Below are 17,328 nucleotides of genomic sequence, written 5' to 3'. Positions count from 1 at the left end.
ATCTGCGTCAAAGGTTCCGTCAGAGTAGCACAGCATGCAGCAATATTCTTCCTGTCAAAGAAAGTGATGGACAGGACCAGGGTGTACACAGCTCTCATAGGATGCCATAGCAAAGCTTAGTATGGGCCGTTCGGCATCACTTATTTCCCAGTCATGTCAAACACTCTCAGGCAATGCAGAACGCAAAGCGCAACACCTCCGATTACTGACGGATTTATGATCGTTTTTATTAAGCAGAAGAAATTTTTATTAAAATAAAACTGTAATAAAAAAAAGTCACCCTCGGCCCATTTTATTTGACTCCTGTGTCGAAAACAGTGGAACTGGTCCTTCATAAATATGGCACTTATCCTGAACACCATATTTCTCCACATATTTACACCAGACAACTGGCAAAAAATACACAGATAAATTTCCTCTTCACTCTACATAGCTGTCTTCCTGCAGCTGCCACAAGAAGGAGCTCACTGCACAGCAGTTACAATTGTATGCAATGGAAGCTGTAATCATCTATTTGCACTCCCCCTAGTGGTGGTTGCATGAAAATGCAGTGTTTTGACATCGGGGACAGAAGAAGGAGCTAGGCACCGGGCACCTCCTTCCCCCCTACCCTGGGCCACCATAGCAATTGTTTAATGAAAAAGATCATTAATTCATCAGAAATCTGAGGCGTTGCACTTTGCATTCTGAATTGCCTGGCAGCGTTTGACACTTACTGGGAAATTGGTGGTACATTGGTCTGCCTCCACTGAAGATACACTACTGGGAAGGACGATGGGACCATGAGAGAGCCTATCATACAAGAATGTGGTCTGTTGTGTGATAAATTTGGCACAACGTTGTGGTTTCTCATACCAATATAATAACTTGCTGTATATCTATCTGCGGAGTGGGTGCCATAGCTGCCAGGTGCCTGTTGTTTTAAATATCAGGCACCTGGGACTAATGTATGCGATCGACGATAACATTGATCACATACATTTAAGCCTCAGATGCTGTGGTCAAATGTGACCACAGTATCTGGGAAGATAAAGACGAGTGTTTCCAGCTGTTTACTGGCAACCCCTAGCGAGGATCGGGGGAGCGTAGTGTGTAGCAGCCTCTGTTCTCACGAGTGGTACAGGGCTGCTGCACATTGGTTCCTATGGAGAGCCTGTCTGTAGCAGGGCTCCATAGGAACTTAGCATTATTTAACAATAATTTAAAAAAAAATAGCCTTATGGCCATCATCATGTGTGAAAGCGCCCGTACTATTAAAATATAAAAATATTTAGCCCATACGGCAAACATCGAACTGGGGAAAAAAAGTGGCCAATTCAATGTTTTTTGGTCACTTCATCTCCCACTAAAAATTAAATAAAAAGCGATCAAAAAGTCATACACACCTCAGAATGGTATCAATAAAAAGGGAAGATCACCCTGCAAAAAAATGTGTCCTCACACAGCTTTATACACATAAAATTATAAAAGTTATGGAGGTCAGAATACGGCAATGGAAAGAAAAAATCTTTTTTTTCCAAAGTTTGACATTTCTTTTCAGTATTAAGAAGCAAGAACAACTATACATATGTGGTATCGTTGTAATCATACTGACCCGGAAAATACCGCATAGGAAACGGTGTTAAAAAAAAAAAACGTAAAACTGTGGCAGAATGGTGTTTTTTTTATAATTACACTCCATTTGGAATTGTTTTCCGGCTTCCCACCACATTGTATGCAGCAGTAAATGGTGCCATTTGAAAGTGTATCTTGTCCTGCAAAAAAACAAGGCTATGTGAATAAAAAAAAAAGTTATGGCTTTGAGAAGGCGGGGAGTAAAAATATACCAAGATGGATGAGAACATTTTACTTACGGACTCCATTTTCACCTTCATTTCAATTACAAATATTGTTTGTATTTGTTAATTTACTTAAAGGGTCACTGACTTTTCAGAAAAATTTAGAAAAATTATGTTATAGAGATGTATCAAAAATTGTGATGATTATCTTTCCTTGTGCTGGGGATCGGTGGAGGTCTACGCGCTGAGATCCCCACTGATCCCTAGAATTAGGGAGAGTAACACTTGTCTATTGCACTCTCTCTACTGTAGGAGACATAAGTGAGATGGGCCTTTAGATTTCCTATTGAGAACCGACCAAATATATACCTCCATATCGCTAGCACATAGCTGATTGCGGCATCTGACATTAAGAAAAAAATAATAATAAAATCATACTTACCTCATCCATTTGATCGCAAAGAGCCGTGTGCCGCCATCTTGATTAAAGATCTTGCGCGGCCTATGAATCTTGACAGCCAGCGTGGTGACGTCATTCGCCACTGAGAATGAGATTTTGTGCGAGATCTTCAATCAAGATGGCGGCACACGGCTCTTCAATCTCAAACGGAGGAGGTAAGTATGATTTTTTTTATTTTTTACCGCCATTCAGAGAATATCAAAGCACAAGGAAATTCGAATTCACGGCGAATCAAATTTTCCCTGAAATTCGCATTCGATTTGCCGCAAATCAAAATTAGATTCACTCAACACTAGTAGCTGTCTCGCTTCCTCTCATGCAGTGAGCAGAAAGAGAGCAATATACGAACGCTTGTCTCCCCGCATTCTAGGGCTCGGTGGGGGTCTCAGCACTCAGACCTCCACTGATCAAAACTTTTGATACATCTATGACATAACAAAAGTTTTCTGAAAACTCAGTGACCCTTTAAGAAATCGTATGGGAACAATGGGAAGTCATTCATACAGCCAGGAAGAAATCTTGAAATGCGTTAGAGTAATTAAAAATTTAATGAGAAAGGAGAATTATGTGAAATAAATCCGGATCTTGGGATTTAAGTGCAGGATAATCTCTGTCATATCATTTGCTGATAATATCACCGGAGTCTTTACATCTAAAAGAATAAAACCATGATCAGCCAGAGCTGGTAAAACACGCAGAGGGATAGGAGCTTGGCTTCGAATCCCACTAAATTAGCTCAGTATCAAGGTGGAAATGGCTCAAGAAAATATTCTACAGCCACTGATGAACTTCAGTCATGAGGGGAACCACGGTGGAAAAGTCCTCATGCCAAGGATCGGTTACACCATCTTAGCTATAATAATGGCCATATTCTGCACTGCTGCTATCATCCTCAATGTAACAGTCATTATAGTGACCATTAAATATCGGCAACTAAGACACCCCATCAACTACTCCCTAGTCAATCTTGCGGTCGCTGACCTCGGTGTGACCGTCCTGGGAGGTCTTCTTACTGTGGAAACCAATGCTGTTGGCTACTTCAACCTTGGAAGAATTGGCTGTGTCATCGAAGGGTTTGCTGTGGCATTTTTTGGTAAGTTGTAAATCAAAATCTACAGGATAGGTAAAAGCTTAAAAGTGTCCAGCGTAAGTGTAAAGTACCAGGGCAGCAGGCACAGCACATCACTGTGTGTATTATCCCTGTTCTGTGACATCAACCTGTGTATTAACCCTGTACTGTGACATCACTGTGTGTATTATCCCTGTACGGTGACATCACTGTGTGTATTATGCCTGTACGGTGACATCATTGTGCATATTATGCTTGTACTGTGACATCACTGTGTACATCATCCTCGTACTGTGACTTTACCTTGTACATTATCCTTTTACTGACATCACTGTGTATATTATTCCTGTACTGTGACATCACTGTGTGCATTATCCCTGTACTGTGACATCACTGTGCTTATTTATCCCTGTACTGTGACATCACTGTGTGCATTAGCCCTGTACTGTGACATCACTGTGTTTATTTATCCCTGTACTGTGACATCACTGTGTGCATTAGCCCTGTACTGTGACATCACTGTGTTTATTTATCCCTGTACTGTGACATCACTGTGTGTGCATTAGCCCTGTACTGTAACATCACTGTGTGCATTAGCCCTGTAATGTGACATCACTTTGTGCATTAGCCCTGTACCATGACATCATTGTGTATAATAGCACTGTATTGTGACACGATTGGATAGATTATTCCTATTCTGTGACATCACTGTGTACATTGTCCCTGTACTGTTACATCACTTTGTGCATTATCCCTGTACTGTATAATTCCTGTACTGTGACATCACTGTGTACTTTATACTTGTACCATGACATCATTTTGTACATTATATCTGCACTGTGACATCACCGTGTGCATTAGGGCTCATTCAGACAACCATATGAATGAGTCCGCATTACGTAACGGGTGCGGACCCATTAATTTCAATGGGGCCATAAAAGATGCGGCCAGCACACCATGTGCTGTCCTCATCCATAGTTATGTTCCGCTGCCCGCAAAAAAGATAGTCATTTCTATCATAGGGCCGACCATGTGCCGTCCGCAAAATGTGCAAAACACTACAGGTCCGCAAAAAAACTACGGCCGTCTGAATGAGCCCTTATCCCTGTATTGTAGCCCCATTGTGTAAATTATCCCAGTACTGTGCCTTCACTGTGAACATTAGCCCTGTACTGTAACATCATTGTGCATATAATCCCGGTACTGTGACATCACTGTATGCATAACCATTGTAATGTGACATCATTGTGTATTATTCTGGTACTGTGACATCACTGTGTGCATTATCCCTGTCCTATGAGATCACTGTTTATATCACCCCTGTACTGTGATATCACTGTGTGCATTGTCTGTGTACTATGACATCACTGTGTACATTTTCCCTGCGTTGTGACATCACTGTGTATATTACCTTGTACTGTGATATTACTGTGCATTATGCTTGCAAATCAAAGAGGCCAACATAAATTTAAACTTTTCGTGTTTTGCTCGCTATTAGGCCCCCTGCACACGATCAGGATTGCGTGCGGATTTTCCGCGCGGATTTGCGTGCGGAAAATCCGCACCGTAGGTCATGTCCATTGTATTCTATGAGAATTTGAAATTCTCAATGCACACGATGCGGATTTTTTCCGCGCGGATTTTGACCTGCGGTGCGGATTTTAAAATCCGCGACATGTCAATTAATTTTTTTTTTCCTGACCGGATTTTCTTCATTCACTTAGTGAAATCCGCATGCGGAAAATCCGCACCGAATCCGCACCAAATCCGCACGCAAATCCGCATGCAAATCCGCACCAATTAATGCGGATTGACCGCACGGATTTGCCTGCGAACACCTGCGGATTTCAGTGCGGATTCTCCGCACATGAATCCTGATCGTGTGCATGTAGCCTTAAAGGTAGTTATTGTGGATTGGGGCCTCAGGGTTATTTGTGATGCCCAAGTATATGCAATATATAAGATATTAGGGAGTGACACAGATTTGCCATACATTTCTACATGCTTATATAGTAGTGAATTCTAATATTACCAGTTGCTTGTTATACATAAGTTTATACAAGACTCCTACTACCCCGAAATACCAGCTATAATCCCTGCTTCTGCTCCCTCAGCATTTACAACAAACTACAATTTACATCCTGTAAGAGATCAGCGGGACGGTCACAATGTGCTGACATACTCGTAATCCTTTGCAGTCTAATGTATTAGTAATCAGATGATTGCATGTAAAAGTCCCCTAAAAATAAATTTAAAAAAGTTAAAAAAAATAAGGCGGAGATTTATCAAACTGGTGTAAAGTAGAACTGGCTTAGGTGCCCATAGCAAACATTCCTCCTTTCATTTTCGAATGGAGCTGTGAAAAATGAAAGTTGAAATCTTTAGGCAAATGGATAGGCACTCAAATATCTGGGGTCACAATAAAAACACTTGTTTAAAATAGAAGATAAAACACAATAAACTCTTTCATACTCTCTAATAGAACAAAAGATCTGTATCATAAAATCGTAGATGCAATATTGTCGTAGAAAAACCGCACGCAATATTAAAAAATATACTACATGCACATATGTGGGTTTTAACGCAAACTATCTAGTTACAATGTAAGAATAAAACACTTTCTGTCTATATTCTTTGTCCATCGATAGATTCATATACTGTATGTACTGTTAAATCAGAGCTACTTAGTTAAATTGTATTTTTATCATATTCTACAACTACTATTTTATTATTTAGATAATTTTTAATTAGGCTTAAATGAATTCATATTAATGCAGTTGTAAAGTATAAGGGGAAAACGCACTTTTGCCGAAAAAACGCACTAGAGCCCAAAAAAAATGCACTAAAACCGCATACATGACATAGTGAATATTTATAAAATTTTTATATAAACAGACATAATATATGAATAGCACTATGTGAAATAAGACTTTAAATGTCCAGTATTACTGGTATTGAATGTCCGATTCAGGAATCCTCGGATAACTCGATTCCAGCCCACATTTTGAAGAATGCTGGATCAATGAGAGATCAAGTATAAAGGGGTACTTTTTTTGGAGCTAGGTGACCACTAAGGAAGAAGTCAGTTATATCGAGACTTCGAAACGCGTCTGGTAAACAATCACAGCCCTAAAACTACCTGAATATATTATGCTGTAAGGCGGAATATTGGAAAGCAAAGATACTGCCGGCAGAAAACAGATAACCCTTTGATGTAGAGACTGACACACTCTTACCAATTACCGCCCACTGAAGCTGCGGCTCCGAAGATCCAGGATATACGTAAGAGACTGAGATCGGAGTAAGAGACAGCACGGCCTTACTAACTGTACTAAGGTGGGAATCGAACGGAGGTAAGAGACATCAGTGTTCCATAATATAACACTGAACTCCGCACCAACCCACTGAGATGTGAGTGTATTTATAGACATTATCCGTGTTATAAAGTGATTTTATACAGTATCTGCATTGGTGGATTTACTTCAGCAACGCTATACAACATATTTACGGGACCGATACTCAGAACTATCGAGGATTTAACAGTATATATATGAATCTATCGATGGACAAAGAATATAGATAGAAAGTGTTTTATTGTTTTATTATTTTGTATAAGGGCAATAGTTACATTGTAACTAGATAGTTTGCGTTAAAACCCACATATGTGCATGTAGTATATTTTTTAATATTGCGTGCGTTTTTTCTACGACAATATTGCATCTACGATTTTATGATGCAGATCTTTTGTTCTATTAGAGAGTATGAAAGGGTTTATTGTGTTTTATAATCTATATTAAACGAATGTTTTGATTGTGACCCCGGATGTTTGAGTGCCTATCCATTTGTCTAGTATTTTTAGTGATTAGGAGCACCGTCACTATCAGAGCACCATATCCTTCTCAACAGAGGGTGGAGCCACCTTTTTCCTTGTATATCCAGTTCTACTTTACACCAGTTTGATAAAACTCCCCCTACGTTTTCAAAAATATAAAAAAATAATATGGTCACATGGCCTAATTTTTCCATTCAGCTCCTGTTGCGGCTCCTGGAAGGCAGGGAGTAAAAGAAAACGAAAAAAACAGAAGTTTTAGCAACTACTTGCTGTCTCCATGTAATAGCAATTCAGCAGCATCTATTCTTATGACTCTATGTTGTGCAATTCCTCTATTATTTCTGCTAGATGGAATAATAAAATAACAATTAATAATAAATATATAAAATGAATTGCTTGCAGCTTGCATTGAAGATCCAGATAGCTGTTACCAGTTGGGGGAGCGTGTCCCTGCACAGTACTGCCAGTGTCAGACTGTGCAGCTTCCCCCTCCCCAACTGGTTACACCCACTGGGTGCTAGTAATCCATTCATAAAGGAATGGCACATCATAGAGTCATAAGAATAGAAGCTCCTGAATTGTTATTACAAGGCGATTGCAAGTAGTCACTATAACAGTATAACAAAATAACAAAGACAGGTGCACTCTGCAGTCTCACTAAACCCTCAAACTGATTTTAAAATTGAGAGATTAGTCAACATGTCCTACGGTGTAGGACATGTCTAAGCCCGGGCACCACGCCAAGGTTTCTCAAGTAGCCCGGGACCTAACACTCTCCTACCTGAGCCGTTTGGGCAATACCAGGAGCCAGTGAGCAAATTACAGGAGCATCAGGCCGACTCACAAACAGCTCACCTAGTTACCTCCAGCATGTAGCCATGCTTGCAATGGGAGGAGGGAGGAATCTGCGAGTCCCATTCAAGACTGGCTGATATGTCCCAGGCTTTACAGGTGCACCTAGATGTAGCCTGTAAATGGAAAACAGGCACATTTAAATTGTAGTTTATACACCTCCAGGATTCTATATATACAAACTAAGAAGACAGGTTGGCGTTCGCAGGAGGTGCTCAAACCCACATGCAGTTGTGCATATATATAGGGGAGCAAATCCTGCACTTGTGGCCCGTTGCTAATGGCAATCCCCAGCAAAATGCATACGGTGGAGGATGCCCGCGGCGAACCACAAGTACCACAATAGACATCCTACACAAGGTAACAAGTGCGGATGTGATAATTAATATAACAATTTAACAAAATAACAAAGATAGGGGCACTCTGCAGTCTCACTAAACCCTCAAACTGATTTTAAAATTGTGATATTAGTCAACATGTCCTACGGTGTAGAACATGTCTAAGCCCGGGCACCACGTCAGGAGAGGGGACGGGTCCTCTTTAATTTTGCCGCATGCTAGTCGTGTTCCAGGCTGCGGGGAATGTTTTATCTTATTTTAAGACAAAAGTATTCTGAATATTCTCCATTTCTTATAGGCTGAACCCATTAAATAAACCTATACATTCACATTAGAAAATCAGGAAGTTGCTTCCTCTCTGGTAACCGCAGATAGCAGTATTAAATTAGAGGTAATGTTTCCCATCAGTACATCGCTAATAAGACGTAACTTTTTCCGACATTCGTTCTTAAGAACGGCCAGTAAGGAGAGATCACATATCTTTCATTTTACAATCCATGGATTAATTTTTAAAAAAACATTACCTTTTTCTTTTGGAATTTTGCACAGTCTGTCCTGAGGCTTCGCATGCAGGAACTAGGCCCAATCTCCAGGCAATAAATAGGCTCCGGAGACTATGAGGCGTGAACTAAAGGCGGGAAACTGGAACGGTTACAAGAAGACCAGCTACTTGGCCGTCTCCATGAATCACATACTGCACCGTATTGCCACGCAGCTGATACGCAGGGCAATAAATCCAGCCATCCGCCGTGTTTAATAGACCATTAAACACCGTCTAGCTACACAGTGGTGAACATACATCTACAATATGTGCCTCATGTACTGTCACACTATAAAAGGCACCCGTCGTCATGAGTTATTGGCCAATCAGGGACCCTGTAATGCCTGTAATGTTCAAGTCCCAATAGTTGAATTTTGAGGGGAAATATTACATGAATCAACCCGTCACTACCAGGGGCCTGCACTTATTTTTCAAAGGTTCTGTCAATTTTTGGAAAAATGCTTGATTAAACAATTTCAGTTACAGCGGATTTCTAGGTGAGTCACTTAGGGGATCAAAGATATGCCCATGAGAGTAACTAAAGCCATAGGAGCCACAGCAGCTGCCATTGGGCCCGGAAGTTGCCCTCAGGTGCAAGAAGACTATAGGGAACGATAGATTGGTGGCTTTTTGCTATCTAGAACTATGATGTGGGTTCTGATACATGGTTCTATCATCCATACCTATTAAAGGGGTCGACCCGTGAAGACAACTTATCTCTTTATCCACAGGATAGGGTATAAGTGTCTGATTGGTGAGGGTCCAATCGCTGATCACAAGAACGGGCCATATGCTCCCCGTTTGAATGGCGTGGCAGATATGCAACTCTATTCAACTCTACGAGACTGCTGGAGATAGACGATTACATGCACTGAATAGAGCACCAGCAACTCCATTCAAAGTACTCATGATGGGAGGGGACTCCATCAATTGGACCCCCCATTGATTAGACACTGTGGATAGGGGATGAGTTGTCTATGGGGCTATGTAGGGCTATCTCCAGCAACCCCATAGAGCTGAATGGAGTGGCAGTGCACAAAGGTGATCACCAATCCATTCAAACGGGGGAGAATGGGCCTAAATCCTCATGATCAGCAGGAACTCCATCAGTCGGACCCCCACTGATCAGGCACAGTTGATAAGGGATAAGTTGTCTATGGGGCTATCTCCAGCAGCCCCACAGAGCTGAATGGAGTGGCAGCATGCATATGTGACCACTGTTCCATTGAAATGGGGGAGAATGGGTCTCTGTCCTCGTGATCAGTGGGGGCTCCCATCAGTCTGACCCCTGCCGCATCCCCACGTACGTGTACGTGTTCTGATTGGGCGGGTGCAGGAGCTGTTACCGTAATTATCTTTATACACATATGCTGTATTGTATTGTGTTGCATTGAAACAGTGATCAAACCCTGAAAAGTCCCATAGTCTGATAAAAATTGCCAAAAAATGAAGTTTCAAGTAAAAAAAAAGTCCTTTCACCTCATAAAGTTATGTACAATAAAAAACAGACATATTAGGTATTGCCACATTCATAATGACTGACTCTATAAGAATATCACATCATCTACCTTGTCAGATAAACTAAAATAAATCAATAAAAACAGTGCCAGATAAAATAGCTATACAGCTATACACCTATACAGCAGTTTATGACCACATATGCAGTGTTGCCGTATTCAGTAGAAATTGTGTAACAAATTGTGGGGTCTTTTTTCTCATGTTACCACTTGTGAAAATGAAAAATCTGGGGCTAAAGCAACATTTTATTGGAAAAAATAAAAATTTTCATTTTCACAGGCAAATGTTTCTAAATTCTATGAAATGTCTTTGGGGTCAAAGCATTTGCTACACCCTTCAATAAATTCCTTAATGGGTGTAGTTTGCAAAATGGGGTCACTTTTTAGGCTTTCCACTCTATGGATACCATAGCGTCTTTTCAAATGTGACACGGTGCCGAAAACCATACCAACAAAATCTGCTCTCCAAAAAACATATGGAGCTCCTCCCTTTCTGATCCCTGCTGTGTACCCAAACAGCAGTTTATGAACACACATGGAGTGTTTCCGTGTTCAGGAAAAAATGCTCAACAAAAATTTGAGTGCTTTTTTTCTCTTGTTACCCCTTCTGAAAAATGGGGAGCTTATGCAACATTTTATTGGAAGAAATGACATTTTAATTATCACAGGCAAGTGTTTCTAAATTCGATGAAACGCCGGTGATCAAAGAGGTCACTATACCCCTCAATAAATTCCTTGAGGTTTGTAGTTTCCAAAATGGGGTCACTTATAAGGGATTTCTACTGTAGGAGTATCTTAGGCGTGACGAGTACCAAATGTGACAAGGCACCCAAAAACCATTCCAGCAAAATCTGCTCTCCATATGGTACTCTTTCTCTTTTGAGCCCTATGGTGTGCCCATACAGCGGTGTACGACCACATATGGGATGTTTCTGTAAACTGCAGGATTAGGGTAATAAATATTGTTGTTTGTTTTGCTGTTAACCCTTTCCGCTTTACAGGAAAACATTCTAATGGAAAATCTTCCAAAAGAAAAGGGAAATTGTGAATTTTCACCTCCATTTTCTTTAATTCTTGTGGAACACCAAAGAGTTAACAAAGTTTATAAAATCAAACTTCATAATTGAATTAGTCAAAAATTTCAAAATTGCTTCTAAAATTCTAAGCCTTCTAGTGTCCTAAAAAAATAAGATAACATTTACAAAATTATGCCAACATAAAGTAGACATATAGTGAATCTTAAGTAATAACTATTTTATGAGGTATCACTATGTTAAAAGCAGAAAAAAAATTCAAATTCAAATTGTTCCACATTTTCTGTAAAAATTTCTGTAAAAAAAATAATTATTCTATAAATAAAGGTAAATCATATTGACTTAAATTTACCACTAACTGGAAGTACAATATGTCACGAGAAAACAAACTCAGAATCGCTTGGATAAGTAAAAGCATTCAAGAGTTATTACCGCTTAAAGGGAAACATGTCATATTTGCAAAATGTGGCTTGGTCCTTCTGGTGAAAACTGGCTTGGTCTTGAAGGGGTTAATTATTGCAATGTATGCTGCTGCCTTAGATTCCTTTTTATTAGATAGTGAGGGCCCCTTCATTTACTCTGAATTCTAGTTAAACCCTTGGGTATGCCAGGCAAGAACAAACGTGGGTCCAGATCTACAAAACCCTGCTCAGAAGAGAGTGATACACATTTTAAAAATATTTTGTAATAACATTTCATGTTTCAAAGAATATGTTTTGTAAACACAAAATAAGAGGAAATTTAATTTGTGACACAGAATATTACAAAGGGAATGCACTGCAGGAAGAGATAATATGCTTCTATGGCACAGTTGGCAAAGAAAGAATCGCCACTTACAAAATAGTGAATTCTGCGTCACAAAAGTACAGAAGTAAATTCTATGAGGCAAAATGGTATGTTGTGTGACAAAATTGAGTTTTCTGTCCAAAACACTATTCTGTGCCACAAAATGTAATTATGAGTAGCAAAATTACATTTTGTGACTCATAAGGACATTTGTGACAAAAACTTTTGTCGGTAACATGTTAATCGTTTCTAATCATGGTTGCTTTGTTGCAGGAATCGCGGCCCTTTGCACCATCGCAGTCATAGCTGTGGATCGTGTCTTTGTAGTATGTAAGCCCATGGGGACCCTAACATTCACCCACAGGCAGGCCATGGCAGGCATAGCTGTCGCTTGGATTTGGTCCCTCATATGGAATACTCCACCTCTCTTCGGCTGGGGCAGCTATCAGCTGGAAGGAGTGGAAACGTCCTGTGCCCCTGATTGGTACAGCACCGACCCGGTCAATATGTCCTACATTTTAAGCTTTTTCTGCTTCTGCTTTGCAATCCCGTTCCTGATAATCGTGGGCTCTTATGGATACCTCATATGGACTCTGCGGCAGGTAATCACACTGATCCTTTGTTGAATTCTTCTGCATTGTGTCTATTCTCTTACCTTCGGAATACAGCATGTTTAAAGGGGTTTTCTGAGATGTTGATAATAATGGCAGATCAATATGGGAAGTTTGACTACTGAAACCCCCACCAATCAGACGTGGCACTCCAGAGAGCACCGTAGCCTCTTCCTAGGCCAGTGATGTCACGTTCAACTGTCACATGGGCTAGGTGTAGCTCAGTCCCATTCAAGTGAATGGGACTGATCTGCAATACCAAGCACAGCCACTATCTAATGAATGGCGCTGTGCTTGGTAAGAGCAAGGAGGCTGTGGCACACACCAGAGCACCGCAGCCTCCTCAAAGGGGGTGCCGGGCACCAATCTGATTCTGATGACCTATCCAGAGGATGGGTCATCAATCTAGAAGACTCGAAAAATCCCTTTTCCCCAGGTTTTAATTTTGACATTTTCCATTTCTTTTGCGAAAAATTATATTAAGTAATCGTGGTGCACCGTGCAACCATTTCACTTCGTGCACCCTGTTGGACCTGACATTGTTTTCTACCACTTTTCTAAGTAGAAAAGTGTTAAAAAAAATTTGATTAAAGGGGTGTGTAACAGTCGCGTACACACACACACAGGGGGGAGGGAAGTGACCACTGCGCTCCACCCTTACCCCTGGCCCTGCCTACTTGCCTCGCGAGTCCTAATGACAGGGGACAACTGGACGGCAATCCCTAACTTGGAGTAAGTGCAGGGATGACAGACAGACAAACAACAGGACGTGAACGGACCGAGTCAATACCAGGAAAGCTGCAAAGTACAAATGGAGCAAGCAGAGAATTGTCAGAAGAAGCCGGGGTCATAAATACCAGGAGAGCAGAGAAGTACAAGAGGAGTCCTAAGAGAGTAGTCAGGTGGGAGCCGAGGTCACAATACCAGGACGGAAACGCAGTACAGGAGGATCAGGTAAAAGGATGGTCAGGGAACAGGATCAGGTAAGTATTCAGCAGTCCAACAAATAATTAACAGGCAACCTGTAGCCAGCAGGCTGCCTGTATTTATAGTGGGGAGTGAGGGTCATGTGACGTGGCCAGCGTCACATGACCGACAGACCAACCAGTCGAGCACCGAGTGATCAGCTCGGCGCTCAAGGCAGACTAGGAGCAGGGAGCCACCCAGCTAGTAAAGCCGCCCTGGGAATGAGGTCAAACACAGAACCTCATTCCAAAAGCTAAGCAACAGTTCTGCGGGCAATGGGGGACCGAGTGCACCTTCGGAACCCCGTGACAGGGTGTTTCAGGAGGTCAAGATTGTTCTACAACAAAAATATAAGCTTCACCTTCTTAGTCACTTGCCTTAACAGTCGCCTGGGGTAGTTGGACATATCATCAGGTCGACCGGTGGCCAGTTGACCACGGAGGCTGTTTCCAGTCATTTCCTGTATCAAGCCAGGACCAGAAGTGGCCCAATGATCAGTGCATGCCATATCACCACTGCTGAAAAAATCAAGAAAGACCGGCAGGGACTTCCAGAGGGCCGGCGCTGGAGCGATGAGGGATGTATCTACTAAGTAATAGTTTTTTTGTCATAGTATGGAATTTCCTCCCCAAATTTTATTGATCTCAGAAAACTCATTTAAGCCTGTACTAGAAAATTATAGCTTAGGCTAGACCCCCATGCCTCAGATCAGCCCCCATGCCTCAGATCAGAGACCCATGCCTCAGATCAGAGACCCATGCCTCAGATCAGAGACCCATGCCTCATATCAGAGACCCATGCCTCAGATCAGAGACCCATGCCTCAGATCAGAGACCCATGCCTCAGATCAGAGACCCATGCCTCAGATCAGAGACCCATGCCTCAGATCAGAGACCCATGCCTCAGATCAGAGACCCATGCCTCAGATCAGCCCCCATGCCTCAGATCAGACCCATGCCTCAGATCAGAGACCCATGCCTCAGATCAGAGACCTATGCCTCAGATCAGAGACCCATGCCTCAGATCAGAGACCCATGCCTCAGATCAGCCCCCATGCCTCAGAGTAAATAAAATAAATTAACAAATCTCTCCTCCTCCAGACACCACAGCTCCTAGGATCCAACTCTCTGCCGCGTTCTGTGCTGTGACCCGACACGCACAGAGTGAGCGTCCTCAGAAAGCACAGCAAGCGGCAGAGACCAGGAAGTGGTGAGTACAGAGTCCGGGGAGCGCTTCTCAGTCCTCCAGTACTAATGAGCACTTCCATAATCAAAGAGCTCATTAGTATTCACCACATAAAACACAGTGACAGGGGTGCGTCTAATGGGGCGAGAAATACAGTAATTTATCAAGAGGCAAATGCCTCATAATAAATTGGGTGCATCTCTGGCAATCCTTGCTTCAGAAAGTCCAAACTATGCTGGCTAGGAGCTGCCGCAGATTTCAGTTATAATTTACACCAGTTTCTGGCATAAATTATAGTAAGTTTGCGTGGCTGCTGGAGGCCTGCCCCTTCTACTAAGCCTTGCTCCTGCGTATTCCAAAATTTGTGACTTTTAAAGGAGTTTTCTAGGATTACTATGGTATTTAACGGATATTCTCATGTAGTTGCTTACCTCATGTACATCTTCCCCATGCTTTTTCTTTTTCAATTTGGACTCTCCTGACCTGTTTTCATCATGCAAACCAATCACTTCTGTTTGTTTCCATCCTGTATGTAGCAATTACTGTTCCTGTACCCAACCAAACCCATAATGCACTTTTCCTTACTGCCAGCACTGCACCTAAAAACGCCCCGCTAGTTTATATTTCCCCCCACCCAGCTAGTTACATAGACAATCCCCTATCACTACCCCTTTTGCTGATTTGACACACTCATGAACATAACAGGAAATAAGAAAGAGCTGCAAGGACATGGTCATGTGACCACAGCTCAGAACGGAAGATAGAAGCAATTAACGTAAAAGAAATATATTACCAAATGATGTCTATGAATGGTTATTTTAACCCCCTAACAGTTTTTCCCAAACTCTGCCCGGGCTTTAGGAAAAGGACTTAACAGTTTAGCCTGAGAGAAGCTCTGGCAGCATGGTAAGGTGGGGAGGGCTGCCCTTTATCAGCTCTTTATATCTGGGGATCTGTAGAAAATAAAGATATGGGCCTGGTCTTGTTTAAAAGATGGCAATCTAAGATTTAAAACAAGACCAGACTCACACATTATCTTCTTTACATTGGGAGATATAGCTTTTAGAAATCTGGTCAGGAGTGAAAGCAGCTGAAAGTGAAAGCAGGCTTCAGCTGTTTCACTGTGGACCAAAATTCTAAAGGCTATATCTGAAAATGTTGAGGGGATAAAGTCAACAAAGTGGTTTATGGTCCTGTTTCAAAACCTAGATTGCCAGCTTTCAAATAAGACCAGGCCTATATCTCTACCTTCTACAGAGCCCAAACTATGAAGGCCTGAAGCAGCCCTTCAACAGGCTGTGATTTCAGCCAGCCTGGAAGAGGAGAGGGGGGCAGTTGGAGAGGAAAAACTGAGAACAAGAGGAAAACCTAATATATTAGCCTTATATCATCAGAATAAATAAAAATGTTCTGGAAATGCAACATAAAAGCAGATTATTTTTTAAAACAAGTATTTTTATTATACATGTAGAATAATAAAAACTACATAAATTTGTATAAACATGTATCATGTTATTTATACCACACAGTGAACACCTTCAAAATAAATCCCACAAAATAATGTTAAAATAATACAAGTTATGTAATACACTATATTAGAACCACCAAATATAGCAATCCAAGGGGACTGCAATATGTGTGGAAATGTATAACAAAACACCAATTCAAAAGCGCACATATGATATTACATAAAAATGTATTAGTGGAACAAATAATACAACAAACCACATATCACAAAATAAAATAAATAGCAGCAATACATGAGGTACTATGACAGTATTAGTTCACCCTGGTCATTCAAGGCCGCATTGCCACATCTACATAGGGTATGCTGTGCCAGTAATAATTATTATACACATATCACTAAAATCTTTAAAAGGACACCTATGTACCCATCTAGCTACAAATAATATTGCACAAGTACCCATAAGTAGCCATACCAGTAGCTACTGTAACCTTGCAGAGAGAAATCCCAACAGGAATTGACCTGATAAGTTGGAATACTATCCCGCATACCCTGGTAAGGACAAAACCATCATCAAATGAAAAATAAGTGCAAAAAGTAGCATAAGAGAGCAATACAGACCAGAGGCCAGGAGTGAACAAACCAACCTTGCCTTGCTTCCTCTAGGGGGCGCATTGCTACTATTTATTTTATTTTGTGATATGTTGTTTGTTGTATGATTTGTTCTACTAATACATTTTTGTGTAATATCAAATGTGCGCTTTTGAATTGGTGTTTTGTTATGTAATACACTATATGTACAACTAATGGTTTGTAAAAAAAAAAAAAAATACAACTTCTCTTGCAAAATTCAAGCTAAATTAAAGAAATAATTAAAAAGCAATCACTGCTGGG

The 17,328-nt window shown here is 41.1% G+C and overlaps 1 protein-coding gene across 1 annotated transcript in view; it reads left to right on the top strand.

Annotated features, from left to right (window-relative positions):
- The first annotated feature begins 2,991 nt into the window (after positions 1-2,991).
- LOC120979156 (parapinopsin-like) overlaps positions 2,992-17,328 on the top strand; it is a 35,560-nt gene continuing 21,223 nt past the window's right edge. The window contains exons 1-2 of the mRNA XM_040407717.1: positions 2,992-3,331; positions 12,481-12,809. Of these exons, the coding sequence (XP_040263651.1) occupies positions 2,992-3,331; positions 12,481-12,809 (669 nt within the window). The remainder of the gene's footprint in view (positions 3,332-12,480; positions 12,810-17,328) is intronic.

This window comes from Bufo bufo, chromosome 9, assembly GCF_905171765.1.
Source record: "Bufo bufo chromosome 9, aBufBuf1.1, whole genome shotgun sequence".
NCBI classification, from domain to species: Eukaryota; Metazoa; Chordata; class Amphibia; order Anura; family Bufonidae; genus Bufo; species Bufo bufo.
The sequence above is the reverse complement of the archived record's forward strand: the minus strand, read 5'-3'. Positions and strand labels throughout refer to the sequence as shown.